This window comes from Zingiber officinale, chromosome 9B (assembly GCF_018446385.1).
Source record: "Zingiber officinale cultivar Zhangliang chromosome 9B, Zo_v1.1, whole genome shotgun sequence".
Taxonomy (NCBI): Eukaryota; Viridiplantae; Streptophyta; class Magnoliopsida; order Zingiberales; family Zingiberaceae; genus Zingiber; species Zingiber officinale.
In genome coordinates, this window is record NC_056003.1 from 99,602,961 (window position 1) to 99,617,455 (window position 14,495).

At 43.3% G+C, this 14,495-nt stretch overlaps 1 protein-coding gene and 2 long non-coding RNA genes across 5 annotated transcripts in view; 2 read left to right on the plus strand and 1 right to left on the minus strand.

Moving 5' to 3' along the window:
• Positions 1-14,495, minus strand: part of LOC122025102 — a 60,339-nt gene that overhangs the window by 29,716 nt on the left and 16,128 nt on the right. The gene's annotated exons all lie outside the window — the stretch shown is intronic.
• LOC122025100 lies at positions 3,706-7,008 on the plus strand. Of its 3 annotated transcripts, none has more exons than XM_042583860.1 (2): positions 3,706-4,122; positions 6,217-6,936. In XM_042583860.1, the coding sequence occupies exon 2, from the start codon at positions 6,220-6,222 to the stop codon at positions 6,778-6,780; it is 561 nt and encodes a 186-aa protein (XP_042439794.1). In that variant the 5' UTR covers positions 3,706-4,122; positions 6,217-6,219; the 3' UTR covers positions 6,781-6,936. The 3 variants fall into 3 exon arrangements, 2 of the variants coding, with proteins under 2 accessions (XP_042439794.1, XP_042439793.1); XR_006123600.1 differs by lacking the exon at positions 3,706-4,122 and adding an exon at positions 4,141-6,110 and having other exon boundaries at positions 6,217-6,777; XM_042583859.1 differs by lacking the exon at positions 3,706-4,122 and adding an exon at positions 4,141-6,106 and having other exon boundaries at positions 6,217-7,008.
• Positions 7,072-12,979, plus strand: LOC122025103. Its single transcript, XR_006123605.1, has 2 exons — positions 7,072-7,237; positions 12,748-12,979. It is a non-coding gene; the product is annotated as an uncharacterized LOC122025103 (long non-coding RNA).

The window sequence follows — 14,495 nt, forward strand, 5'->3', positions numbered from 1 at the left end:
CACTACTAGAGGGACACTCATCCCACTTACTATATATGATGAGTTAGGTCAGCGTAGTCTTAGATTAGCGGGTGTAGAGGTCACTGCCGAGGGGATTCTGGCCTGAAAGGGCCGACCATTGCCAGTCGCTGCTCCTGGTGCTCTAGAGGCCGAGGACGTACCAGGTGAGGGTGAGGAGTGGCCCGACTTCATAGTAGAGGAGGTTTTCACACATCCTTCCACCTCTGTCGGACCCTCCACATCAGCCGGCCCTTCGACTTCGGCACCTCCTTCCGTTAAGGACAGACTCGCTCAGCTCGAGATCCAGTCTATTCAGACACGATGGGCTGTGCTAGATAGCCATCGCTTCCTCTGATCTCTTCGATCCGAGATAGCTGCAGGGTTCGTGTCTCTCCGAGGTGAGATACAGCGCTAGGGACAGCCTCAGCCTGCACCCGAGCAGCCTCTTGCATCACCTCCAACTGACGACCCTCCAGCTGATGATCCTGCTTTCGATGATCCTGCCTTTTGACACTACCACTTGATGTATCTTAGACAGACACCTAGTTGTCTTCTCTGATTGTACTAGTATTTGGTTGACCTCTACTTATCTATGTTTATGAGTTTTAGTTGTTTACAATCTGTACAAATGGTAATATGTTGGGTAGAATAGTTTTTAATTTTCAAATCAGTTTCCTACAGGTTTTAAAATCATCTTATGTTTTAAAAATTCTAGGAAAATATTGGTTTTAAAATTTCCAATTTTACTAGATTTTCAAAACATGGAATTAGCTTAGGCTCTACCCTAGAAATCATGCTCCCCTAGAATTCAGCAGAGCATCTCACAAACATCTAGGCTTACCTTGTTTGTGTTTGAAAAATATAGAATGGCGTGAGATGCATAGGGTACAGCCTGGACTCAAGAATGCTTATATCTGTGCATCAATATGAGTCTGGGCGTTAAACACCTAGTTAACAGTAATCAAGTCAACTCTTCCAGCACTAGTCAAATCTAACTGGATCTATTGACTTAACTTGACTAAACAAGTGAAAGTTGTTGCCCTCTAGGTAATCAGCTAGTAGTTAAATGGTTAGACATGTGGCCATGAACCTACGTGCTTGATGTTTAAACCTCTTGAGTTCACTCAGGCATAAACATTAAGGCTCTGATACCTTACTTAAAGAAGAAATTAGCTAATTTACAATCAATCTAACTTAACTCATGCTTGGACATTAAGTATTGAAGCTCCTCCCTTGCCCTCAAAAGCTTTAAATTAATTAGTTGTCTAAAAGAAAAATTCTTTCAAATTTAGCTAAGTTTTCAAAACTTTAAACTTTCAAAAGTCATTTTTTCTATACTTTTTAGACTAAGCTTTCAAAATTCTGGTCATTTTAAAAGCTAAGTATTTTGAAAATTTAACTAAGTATTTTTAAAAAGTCAACTTTTTAACTTTTTTTTGAAAGAAAATTGCTCTTTAGACTTTGGTTTCAATTAGCTAAAGAATATTATAAAAAGCCAAGTGTTACCGAAATACTTTGTCCCTTATTAAAATCCTAATGTTTCAAAATCTTGACTAAATTGCTTAAAACTAAAGTTGCTTTTGCTATGCTACAAAAGAAAAATCTTTCTCTAACAAAATTAATTGATAAAGTTTTAGAAAACTAACCTCGAACTCAAACTATTTCACTTAGCGATTTGATCGTTTTTAAAAAAAGTGTCTTAAAGTTTCCTTACTTAGTTTTTTTTCTTTTGTCCTAAAATTTTTGTGAAATGTTAAGATTTTTTCAAACGTGTCATTCTTTTTGATAAATGGCAAAGGGGGACAGTAAAGAAATTCAGAATTCAAAAGCAAAAATTTATAAAGAAAATTTTTAAAGAATGCCTTTATTAAGGGGGGGCCTGACAAAGTTTAAGTTTTAGCTTAACCATGCGTGCATTTAAAATTTATTAAGCTTGCTTACTTAAACTGTATGCATCTATTTTACTTAGCTTTGAATTTCAGTTGCCATAATTAAAAAGGAGGAGATTGTTGGTGCGGGAAGCATTTGACGATCGACCATTGTTTTGATAATGACAAAGGAATTCAAAGTTAAGTTCTTTTGTGATCTAATGCACTTAATTGAGTGTTTCAGGAAAGTCCTAGCTGCGGTTAGGCAGGTGGAAAACCCTAGGGGGTGGTAACCCTAGGTCATAGGAGTGGTAACCCTATGCGGAAAGTCTTGGCGGGTTGGGAGCTTCAGGCAAAAGTCCTAGGGGGGTGTAACCCTAGGTGGAAAGTCCTGGTGTCGCGAACCAGGTGAAAGACTGGACCAGCCGGGAAGTGGAAGTCTAGCAGAAAGTCCAAAAGCTTCGAACGCTGAGCAAAAGTCCAGTCAATCTGGAGGATCGCACTGGCATCAGGTAAATCTCCTGAGTGGAGTAGGTGAGGACGCGTTCCCCTTAGAGAGAACAGTAGGCGTCGGGTTGACCTAGGGTTTCCGGTTGGAAATCTGAAGTCAGATCTGGACAGTCCGACGACTGTCAAGTATATCTATCATATTGTTTCTGTGCTAACTTTGATTTGCAGGGTTTGTGTTTGGGACTAACACAATTTACAGGAATAAAGGAGCAAATTAGACCTCGGATGAACAGTGTAACGACCCGGCCCTTTGGGCTCTTGGGCGGCCCTTGTGGCGGCCCTTATGTTGTCGGCCCATTTGGCGACCTCTCATGTCGTCAACCGACGACCCTTTGGCCGTGCCGTTACTCACTAGGGCTTTCCACCCCTGGCCAGTGGATTTTTTTTGCCTCCCCCAGGATTCGAACTCTAAACCTCTAGGCTTAAGAACTAGAGTTTATGAATCCGCTCACTTGGCTACCAGGATTCATAAACTCTAGTACTTAAGCATGGAGGTCTAGAGTTCGAATCCTGGGGGAGGTAAAAATCCATTGCCAGGGGTGGAAAGTCATAGTTAGTAACGGCACGGCCAAAGGGTCATCGGTCGACAACATTAGAGGTCGCCAAATGGGCTGACGACATAAGGGCCGCTAGTGGGCCGCCACAAGGGCCGCCCAAGAGGCCAAAGGGTCGGGTCGTTACAATAAAAATGCGCCTTTTATTATAACGACCTGGCCCTTTGGCCTCTTGGGTGGCCCTTGCGACGGCCCACTGGCGGCCCCTTATGTCATCAGCCCATTTGGCGATCGACGACCGTTGGCCGTGTCGTTACTCACTAGGTCTTTCCACCCCTGGCCAGTGGATTTTTGCCTCCCCCAGGATTCGAACTCTAAACCTCCAGGCTTAAGTATTAGAGTTTATGAATCCTGGTAACCAAGTGAGATGCGCCTTTTTATTATAACGACCCGGCCCTTTGGCCTCTTGGGCGACCCTTGCGATGGTCCATTGGCGACCCCTTATGTCGTCGGCCCATTCGAATCTTGGGAAAGGCAAAAATCCACTGCCAGGGGTGGAAAGACCTAGTGAGTAACGGCACGGGCAAAGGTCGTCGGTCGACGACATTAGAGGTCGCCAAATGGGCCGACGACATAAGGGGCCGCCAGTGGGCAGTCGCAAGGGCCGCCCAAGAGGCCAAAGGGCCGGGTCATTACAAACAGTGTCTGAGGCGCCTCCATAGGTGTAAGGTCTCCCTAAGCGTTGGTTAAGAAACTTGCTATAAATCATAATAATACCCAATTAGGCACTCGCAAATGAAAAAAAAAAAAAAAAAAAAGAAAGGAGATTTTTTTTTAAATAGACTGTACTGGTATAGTCTAAGGGGGATTAGAATTGAACTAATATAGGGAAAATATACAATCCTCAATTTAAGAGGAGAGTTATTAATCCTAATCACCTTAGATTAGGATTAATTGTCAAGGGAGCATTGCAACCTAGGTATAAAGGGGTAAATACCTAGGGTAAAGCGGGCCGCAATAATCCCTCATCGTTATCACTGTGCATCGCCGAAACTTCTCATTTCAACCTCCCGGTTCGTCTCTGCGGGTTCCGAACAGACTCATCACCGAGCTGTGGGTCGCGATCTGGAGTCACACCATCTCGTCGAGCTTGCAGGGATCGGCGAGCGGGCGGGGAGGTCTTTCATCCAGACCAGCGGCGACTCGGTTGCGACGGGTGAGGGCTTCATCGGAGGAGCGCGAAAGGGCAGGCAAGTGTATCTACTGTGATAACTTGAGATCTGAGGGGTATAGGGGAATGGAAACCTAAAAGAGGTGAGAGCTGGAAGGGATTTGGACTGATTGTTTCTCTTGTAGATGTTCTGATGGGTTTTCCTTTGGAGATGCTCCGATTGGCACCTCTTGTGTATGCTTTCGACTGTTTTTCATCTTGTGGATGCATTCAATCGGTTTTCCCTCGTAGATGCTTTGGATTTGGTTCGCCTTTGTAGTGTTGGGTTTTGTTCGAGGTTTCTGCCGGAAGTGTTGTCTGGTTCGTACATGTTTACGAATTTTTATAGTGATTCTAGCTTTGATGGAGTTCGAATTTCACCGCATGTTCTTCTGGAGGTTTTGGGTGGTGTTTCCGTGATGACAAGTTCAATGGGATTGTGCGTTACCTGTTTGTCTAAATGTTAGATAGAGCTGCCTATTATGTTTTTTTTGTTCTTTGGGCGTTTTTGGATTCGGTTTGAGGAATTTCTATGAGAATTGAGAGTTGAAATTGTGACTCTGTGGGTATTTTTGTTTTGAAACCTTTGCGAATTTCATACGGTTTAATTCCTCTGCTGCATGATATGGTGTACAGGTTTCGATACAGTGAATTTTAGTTTAGAAGATCTGCACTACTACTGGTTCATGTTTTTTTTATAAAGTGGTAGGAAGATCTTCATTGGCCTATTTGAGGAGGTGTTCTGGTGTTGATTATGAGATTTAACAGCATTAATAACAAGTTTCTTTTCTTTCTTGAAGATTTATTATTGTTTGGATTTCTTGGTGTGGTTACGGTTTGATGCGAACCTTTAGAATGAATTGTTATTTCTGCAAATTTCACTTAGTGGATAAACTTGAATTGATTACAGGTAATTGATAATTTCTATGATTATTGACTTTCCTTTCCTTAAATATTTAGACTCGTACTGTAAGTTAGTTGTTAATTGTCTATTATTGCCATATATTTGTTCCCTCAATTTATATGGGTTTTATATACCTGCTTACCTCTTTATTTTGTTATATGCAGATTGAGTATGACAATTTGACATGTTTATTGAAGATTAATGAAATTGGATTTATGTTACAAATATGTTGTGGTTACATATAAATATGGTAAACGGATCTGTTACAGAATTTGATGGAGTTAATGTTATGTCTCTGATATATATATAGGTAGATTAAGTTTTATGTGGCTAGATGGTTGAATATGTGCATATGGGGTAGCAGTACGGGATGGGTGACCCGGGATGAGCTCCGGGGAGGGCCCATCCAAATTTGACTGATACTGGAATTTATGTTAGCTTCGGCTATATGACTGCATGTTCTCTAGGAGGTACCTCTAGGATCATGGGACTGGATTGACTGGCTCTAATTGTGGTTACCGGATATGTGACATATTCATCTTATTGAGCTGTGTAGGAACTTTATTTACCGCATTTTCCTTCTCTATTATGCAACCCTTTTAAATATGTTTTTATCGTTTAACTCCTATCTCTACTACTTTTTGGATATCATGTTCCATCACATGAGATTATACTTGCTGGGTTGTAGACTCATGATGCCTACATTACAGGTGAGGACGTGTCTCCGGACACGGCGGAGGGCCTACGGACGGAGTAGGCGAGGAGGCGAGATGGACGCATGGCGTTGTCCGGATATTAGGAGTGCTGAGTTTAGGTGCTTCACGGGAAGGGTCCTTGCTTCGGAGAGGTCAAGGGTTTTTGAACGGAATTTTATTTGTCATACCTTGTGAGAGATGTTGATTTTTACTTTCGATAAAACAGAATGTTTGATTTGGTATCGTGTCATAAGTATAAGCTTGGTTTGTGTTTGGTGGGTGATGCACTCTATAAAAAAATAAAAAAAAAAAAAAAAAAAATTGAGGGTTGGTTACGGGATGTTTCAGTTGGTATCAGAGCCACACTCCTAAGGGACATCATGCGTCAGCCATCTCGTCAGGAACTCGACTACTCCAGTCAACAAGTTTGTAAGATTTACGTTATTTAAGCTTTGTATTTAATGTGATAACTTAGTCACACTATGATTGATATACTGATATGGGATATAAATAAGATTAAATCGGAAATGTACAGGTTATGGCTGGGAGAAGGAACAACAATAACGGAGAGATGGGTGGTCAGAACAACCAGTTCCTAGAAGGACTTACAGCACTCCTACATGAGCAGAACCGTATTCATGGGGAACAAATTCAACAAATACTGCAGGCTAGGGAGCAGGGCAGCACGCCCAGACGTTCAGCACCTAGCACGCAACCGGTCTACAAGCAGTTTCGGGAGCTTGGACCGACGGAGTTTAAAGGCACCACGGACCCGATCGCTGCAGAGGGATGGATTCGGTCTTTAGAGACGATATTTGACTTCATGCAGCTCACAGATGCGGACAGAATCAGGTGTGCGATATTCATGCTCCGGGATGATGCTCGAGTATGGTGGGAGGGTGCGCGACTGACCGTAGATCTGGCTACTTTGACTTGGACTGATTTCAAGGAGGTATTCTATGGAAAGTATTTCACAGTTGACAACAGGACACGGCTGGCACGGGAATTCTTGGAGCTTCGCCAGGGAGATTTGTCAGTGGCGGAGTATGTCAGGAGGTTCGAGAGAGGGCGCTATTTTGTACCTATGATTACTAGCTAACCAGTCGAGGAGCTGAAGCACTTTACAGAAGGTTTGAGGCCGGCTATTCGCCATGATGTCAGGCTGAGTCGGGTCACCACATTCCGAGAAGCCGTTGACCAGGCACTGATGTCCGAAAGAGACAGAAATGACTTGATCAAGGAAGCTCAGAACAAGAGACTGAGTTATCAAGGACGGGATCAGCAGGAGCCGGGGAAGAAGAAGACAATTCCTGGTCAGAATTCAGGAAAGCAGTCGTTTAAGCAAGCACAGCCGCGTCAGCAAATTCAGAAGACACAGGCAGTTCAAGTGCGAGAAGATTCATGCTGGGCAGTGCTTAACAGGTACAGATGCGTGCTTTATGTGTAAGAAGTCAGGACACTTCGCGAGGGAATGCCCACCGCTCAGGGAGCCAACCAAAGGGAGAGTATTTGCGATGACTCAAGAGCGGTGGATCCGGACACGGCTATTATCACAGGTATGATTTATGTTGCCAATATTCCAGCCCATGCATTAATAGATTCTGGAGCTACACATTCCTTTATATCTGAGGCATATCTCACAAAACTGGGCATTATACCTGAACGAATGGTTGCGGGATATAGTGTATTATTACCATCGGGAGAGGAATTGCATAGCAACAGGATGGTAAAGAACTGTCAGATGATGATGCAAAACCATAAGGTGGGCGCAAGGTTCATCGTGTTGGAAATGACAGAATTTGATGTGATCCTTGGCATGGACTGGCTAGTTCAGCATGAGGCAGTCATAGATTGCAAACAACGGACGGTTAAGTTGAAGCTACCAAATGAAAAACTCCTCATTTTTCAAGCAGCTTCACAACTGGCCATTCCCCACATGATCTCCATGTGTAAAGCTCGAAGAATGCTAAGCAAGGGATGTAAGGGTCTTTTAGTCCACATCTCGGTTAAATCGGAGGCACGACGACCAAGTTTGGAGGAAGTGGATATAGCACGAGACTTCCCAGAGGTGTTTCCAGAGGATGTTATAGGACTCCCTCCGAATCGGGAGGTGGAGTTCGGAATTGAACTAGTACCGGGGACTATGCCGGTGTCAAAAGCACCATACCGATTGGCGCCTACCGAAATGAAAGAGTTGAAGGAACAGTTGCAGGAATTGCTGGACAAGGGTTTCATTCGACCAAGTGTGTCACCATGGGGAGCACCGGTGTTATTCGTACGAAAGAAAGATGGGACTATGCGTCTGTGCATTGATTATCGGGAGTTGAATCGAGTGACAATCAAAAACAAGTACCCATTGCCCAGGATCGATGACCTGTTTGACCAGTTACAAGGAGCAACAGTGTTTTCAAAAATCGACTTGCGTTCAGGGTATCACCAGATGAAGGTAAAGGAGAAGGATGTGCACAAAACAGCATTTAGAACCCGATACGGGCATTATGAGTTCCTAGTAATGCCATTTGGACTTACTAATGCCCCAGCAGCATTTATGGACTTGATGAATCGGGTATTTCACCCTTACTTGGACCAGTTTGTTATCGTCTTCATTGACGATATATTAATTTACTCTCGAAATTACCAAGAACATCGCTTGCATTTGATCACGGTGCTGCAGACATTGAAGGATCATCGGTTGTATGCCAAATTTAGCAAGTGTGACTTTTGGCTGAATCAGATTCCATTTTTAGGGCACATCGTCTCAGGGGACGGGATAGAAGTGGATCCTGCCAAGGTTGAAGCAATCCGGAATTGGGATACGCCAAAGACTGCTTCCGAGATACGGAGTTTCTTGGGTTTGGCAGGTTACTATCGGAGGTTCATCCAGAACTTCTCTCGTATTGCTTTGCCGCTGACCTCGCTGACTAAGAAGGGGGTAAGATATGAATGGACAGATCAGTGCAAGAAAAGCTTTGAGGAGTTGAAAGAAAGATTGACGACGTCACCAGTGCTTGCGTTACCGGACGGTTCTGGACGGTTTGTGGTGTACACTGACGCATCCAAAACCGGACTAGGAGCTGTATTGATGCAGAATGGGAAGGTCATTGCGTATGCCTCACGTCAGTTGAAGGTGCACGAGCGAAACTATCCCACCCATGACCTAGAGCTAGCGGCAGTTATATTTGCACTAAAGATTTGGAGACATTACCTTTATGGAGAACGTTGTGAAATTTTTACAGACCATCAGAGTTTGAAATATTTCTTCACACAGAAGGAATTGAATATGAGACAAAGGCGGTGGCTGGAGCTGGTGAAGGATTATGATTGTAGTATCAGCTATCATCCGGGCAAGGCTAACGTTGTGGCAGACGCACTGAGTCGCAAATCTGCAATGTTGTCGCAACTAACCACCCAGCAGCAATTGATATCAGAATTTCAACGGTTGAGTCTAGAAGTGGTAGCGCCGGAGGAGCACCTTAAATTGTCAGCAATGACCATAAAATCAAACTTACTGGATCAAATTCGGGCAGGACAGATGATGGATCAACAGTTAGCGGAATGGAAGCGGAGGGACGAGGAAAAGGGGCAGGCTGTTTACACAACAATGGGTGGAGTGGTGCGTTACAAGGGCCGCATTTGGGTGCCTAGAACAGGGACTCTCCGCGAGGATCTCATGAAAGAAGCGCACAATACTCCATACTCCACCCATCCTGGAAGCACAAAAATGTACAAGGACATGCAATTACTGTATTGGTGGCCGGGTATGAAAAAAGACATAGTCAATGTAGTGCACGAATGTCTCACCTGTCAACAAGTAAAGACCGAGCATCAGAGACCGGCAGGATTGTTGGAGCCACTCCCGATCCCTGTCTGGAAATGGGAAGAGGTTGCCATGGATTTTGTGGTGGGGTTACCCACCACTCCTAGAGGATCAAACGCTGTGTGGGTGATTGTGGATCGATTGACCAAGTCGGCTCACTTTTTACCAGTAAAAACCACCTTCACAATGACACAGTATGCAGAACTATATATAAGGGAGATAGTACGACTACATGGGGTCCCCGTTCAGATTGTGTCAGACAGAGACCCAAAGTTTACCTCTGGATTCTGGGAAAGCTTGCATCGAGGATTGGGTACAAGACTCACTTTTAGCACCGCTTTTCATCCCCAGACAGATGGCCAGTCTGAACGGGTGATCCAAATTTTGGAGGATCTGTTGCGGGCATGTATGATGGACTTTAAAGGGAACTGGGAAGCAAAACTACCTTTAATAGAATTTACCTACAATAATAGTTATCAGGCCACGATCAGAATGGCTCCGTATGAAGCCTTATATGGAAGGAAGTGCCGAACACCCTTGCATTGGGACGAGGTCGGCGAGAGGGCAGTGCTGGGTCCGGATATAGTAAACCATACTGTGGATTTGGTGGTCAAGATTCGAGACAGAATGCAGGCAGCACAAAGCCGTCAAAAGAGTTATGCTGATCTGAGAAGAAGGGACCTGGAATTTGCAGTGGGGGACCATGTATTTCTCAGGGTGTCTCCACTGAAGGGGGTGCTGAGGTTCGGGAAGAAGGGGAAACTCAGTCCGAGATATATTGGACCATTTGAGGTATTGGATCGGGTTGGGACCCGAGCATACCGACTTGCCCTACCACCTAACCTGTCGGGAGTTCATAATGTGTTCCATGTATCCATGCTTAGAAGGTACCTCTCTAACCCTTCTCATATTATTAGGCATGAGACAGTGCAGTGGACGCCAGATCTATCCTACGAAGAACGACCAAAACAAATCCTGGATCGGCAAGTCCGGAATCTAAGGAACAAGGAGATCAAGATGGTGAAGGTTTTATGGGGAAATCAAACGATGGAGGAGGCCACCTGGGAAACCGAACCAGATATGCGTAATCGCTATCCAGAATTATTTGGTAAGTTAAATTTCGAGGACGAAATTTTTATAAGGGAGGGAGAATTGTAAGGTCTCCCTAAGCGTTGGTTAAGAAACTTGCTATAAATCATAATAATACCCAATTAGGCACTCGCAAATGAAAAAAAAAAAAAAAAAAAGGAGATTTTTTTTTAAATAGACTGTACTGGTATAGTCTAAGGGGGATTAGAATTGAACTAATATAGGGAAAATATACAATCCTCAATTTAAGAGGAGAGTTATTAATCCTAATCACCTTAGATTAGGATTAATTGTCAAGGGAGCATTGCAACCTAGGTATAAAGGGGTAAATACCTAGGGTAAAGCGGGCCGCAATAATCCCTCATCGTTATCACTGTGCATCGCCGAAACTTCTCATTTCAACCTCCCGGTTCGTCTCTGCGGGTTCCGAACAGACTCATCACCGAGCTGTGGGTCGCGATCTGGAGTCACACCATCTCGTCGAGCTTGCAGGGATCGGCGAGCGGGCGGGGAGGTCTTTCATCCAGACCAGCGGCGACTCGGTTGCGACGGGTGAGGGCTTCATCGGAGGAGCGCGAAAGGGCAGGCAAGTGTATCAACTGTGATAACTTGAGATCTGAGGGGTATAGGGGAATGGAAACCTAAAAGAGGTGAGAGCTGGAAGGGATTTGGACTGATTGTTTCTCTTGTAGATGTTCTGATGGGTTTTCCTTTGGAGATGCTCCGATTGGCACCTCTTGTGTATGCTTTCGACTGTTTTTCATCTTGTGGATGCATTCAATCGGTTTTCCCTCGTAGATGCTTTGGATTTGGTTCGCCTTTGTAGTGTTGGGTTTTGTTCGAGGTTTCTGCCGGAAGTGTTGTCTGGTTCGTACATGTTTACGAATTTTTATAGTGATTCTAGCTTTGATGGAGTTCGAATTTCACCGCATGTTCTTCTGGAGGTTTTGGGTGGTGTTTCCGTGATGACAAGTTCAATGGGATTGTGCGTTACCTGTTTGTCTAAATGTTAGATAGAGCTGCCTATTATGTTTTTTTTGTTCTTTGGGCGTTTTTGGATTCGGTTTGAGGAATTTCTATGAGAATTGAGAGTTGAAATTGTGACTCTGTGGGTATTTTTGTTTTGAAACCTTTGCGAATTTCATACGGTTTAATTCCTCTGCTGCATGATATGGTGTACAGGTTTCGATACAGTGAATTTTAGTTTAGAAGATCTGCACTACTACTGGTTCATGTTTTTTTTATAAAGTGGTAGGAAGATCTTCATTGGCCTATTTGAGGAGGTGTTCTGGTGTTGATTATGAGATTTAACAGCATTAATAACAAGTTTCTTTTCTTTCTTGAAGATTTATTATTGTTTGGATTTCTTGGTGTGGTTACGGTTTGATGCGAACCTTTAGAATGAATTGTTATTTCTGCAAATTTCACTTAGTGGATAAACTTGAATTGATTACAGGTAATTGATAATTTCTATGATTATTGACTTTCCTTTCCTTAAATATTTAGACTCGTACTGTAAGTTAGTTGTTAATTGTCTATTATTGCCATATATTTGTTCCCTCAATTTATATGGGTTTTATATACCTGCTTACCTCTTTATTTTGTTATATGCAGATTGAGTATGACAATTTGACATGTTTATTGAAGATTAATGAAATTGGATTTATGTTACAAATATGTTGTGGTTACATATAAATATGGTAAACGGATCTGTTACAGAATTTGATGGAGTTAATGTTATGTCTCTGATATATATATAGGTAGATTAAGTTTTATGTGGCTAGATGGTTGAATATGTGCATATGGGGTAGCAGTACGGGATGGGTGACCCGGGATGAGCTCCGGGGAGGGCCCATCCAAATTTGACTGATACTGGAATTTATGTTAGCTTCGGCTATATGACTGCATGTTCTCTAGGAGGTACCTCTAGGATCATGGGACTGGATTGACTGGCTCTAATTGTGGTTACCGGATATGTGACATATTCATCTTATTGAGCTGTGTAGGAACTTTATTTACCGCATTTTCCTTCTCTATTATGCAACCCTTTTAAATATGTTTTTATCGTTTAACTCCTATCTCTACTACTTTTTGGATATCATGTTCCATCACATGAGATTATACTTGCTGGGTTGTAGACTCATGATGCCTACATTACAGGTGAGGACGTGTCTCCGGACACGGCGGAGGGCCTACGGACGGAGTAGGCGAGGAGGCGAGATGGACGCATGGCGTTGTCCGGATATTAGGAGTGCTGAGTTTAGGTGCTTCACGGGAAGGGTCCTTGCTTCGGAGAGGTCAAGGGTTTTTGAACGGAATTTTATTTGTCATACCTTGTGAGAGATGTTGATTTTTACTTTCGATAAAACAGAATGTTTGATTTGGTATCGTGTCATAAGTATAAGCTTGGTTTGTGTTTGGTGGGTGATGCACTCTATAAAAAAAAAAAAAAAAAAAAAAAAAAAAATTGAGGGTTGGTTACGGGATGTTTCAATAGGGCTTGGAGGCACCTCGGGTGCTAGCCGAAGCCAACTGTCCAGAGACGCTGGAGGCGCCTCGGAGGTCACTGGAGGTGCCTTGGACCAGGTGTTGGAGGCACCTTGAACCAGCTTGGAGGCGCCTTTAGTGGGATAAGGCGCGACTAGATCAGAGCTGATCCAACCATAGGACTCTGCAGCCTGGAGGCGCCTCAGACAGGCTTGGAGGTGCCTCCAACACTGTTTAAAAGGGGGTTCAAGGCAGAGGCTCAGAAGATCATCTTCCAAGCAATCAAGCTACAACGCGCTGCCTCAAAAACACCCTTGAAGTGCTGCTACAAGTTTCTGACGACCCGGAGCTCTGCGACTCTAAGATTTTGTCGTCGGTTTGAGTTTACTTTAATTTGCACTTATTGTAATTCTCAGTTGTACAAACTTTTGTGCGATATAGTTGTTGCCCACAGTAAGCGATCAACGATCGCGGGCCTTGGAGTAGGAGTCGCCCTAGGCTCCGAACCAAGTAAATCTTGGAGTCTTCTATGTGCTGGTTGTTTTATTTATTTCCGCTGCGTTACTCGTAAGATTTCCGAAACGAAAAGTGAAAGCCACGAGCGCTATTCACCCCCCCCCTCCCCCTTCTAGCGCTTTCGATCCAACAAATTATGTTTAAAACTTTCCTTTTTAGCATGCACCAATGATTATAAAAGAAAGGTAGATGGTGCCTTATGGAACAACACAACCTAAAGTTCCTCTTCTCTTTTCCTTGGTGGTCGACCCTTCTCTCTTTCTCTTCTCCCTTTGTTTTCTTCTCTTGAGGATGGCGACACATCAAGCTCCATCTTCTTGTGGCCAGTTTGCTTGGAGGGGAAGAAGAAGAGAAGGAAGTTTCCTATTTTCGCATTCCTTGGGTGACCGAAACTTGTAGGCAAAGAAGAAAGGTTCGGGTGAATTTCATCTTGGTAGATCGTAGTCCACACGACGTCCAAGAGGAGGAGAGGAATACAACATAAGATCAAGAGGTCTTTAAGATACAAAGAAAGGTATAACTAATTTTTTATTTCCGCTGCATAATTAGTTTGTGTTCTTTGTATGGATCCTGAAATACCAATACAAGAGGCTATCGATTTTATGTTTCGATTTTGTGTTTCTATTGTGGTCTCTATAGTTAATCCTAAGGTTACTGTAAGAAGTTTAAATATTCATTTTCTTTGAAAGGCTTTGTCTAGGAAGTGGTGGATGATCTCATACCCAAGAAGGCCGAGTGTCTCGCCATATTTAACCTGGAAGTTAATCTTTGAAAAAGATATTTAATCAACTTCTGTAATATGATTTAACTTCTAAAGAACACATGGGTTGAACTTGGAGTAAAAATGTTAAGTTCCGTTTCCAATCCAAGTTTAACTTCTGAAGAACAACTTGGATTAATAATGT